The 398-nt window shown below is 57.0% G+C and overlaps 1 protein-coding gene across 1 annotated transcript in view; it reads right to left on the bottom strand.

The window, feature by feature from the left end:
- Positions 1–133, bottom strand: part of CFAP161 (cilia and flagella associated protein 161) — a 14,282-nt gene extending 14,149 nt beyond the window's left edge. Inside the window, exon 1 of the mRNA XM_005862858.1 lies at positions 32–133. Coding sequence (XP_005862920.1) covers positions 32–100 — 69 coding nt within the window. The 5' untranslated portion in view covers positions 101–133. The remainder of the gene's footprint in view (positions 1–31) is intronic.
- Positions 134–398: the final 265 nt, after the last annotated feature.

Below are 398 nucleotides of genomic sequence, written 5' to 3'. Positions count from 1 at the left end.
CCCTGAGACACCCGGCCACATCTATCTTCACCTCCTCCAGGTAGATGTCCTCGTTCCAGTTGCCCATCCGCACCCCGGGACCGTACAAGTTCTGCGCCATCTCCTTCCCGGGGCTGCTGCTGCCGCTGCTGTGTTAGCGTCCCCGTCGCCATGACGACCCGCCTCCCAGCGCTGATTGGCCAAGGCGTGGACCCCGCCGGCCAATGAGAGGCAGCGGTCCCGCCCCCGGAGCTGTTCTGCCCCGCCCCTCCCGCTGCCGCCCCTTGTGGTTCCTACACGTAACTGCACAGCCGGCGGCGAGAGGAAAGGCTGAGGCACCTGCAGCTTTTTTTCTTTTTTCTTTTCTTTTTTTTAAAATATTATTTTATTGTTTAAAGTATTACAAATAGTAATAGTAA

This window comes from Myotis brandtii, unplaced genomic scaffold, assembly GCF_000412655.1.
Source record: "Myotis brandtii unplaced genomic scaffold, ASM41265v1 scaffold169, whole genome shotgun sequence".
Taxonomy (NCBI): Eukaryota; Metazoa; Chordata; class Mammalia; order Chiroptera; family Vespertilionidae; genus Myotis; species Myotis brandtii.
This window is presented reverse-complemented; position numbering and strand designations above follow the sequence as displayed.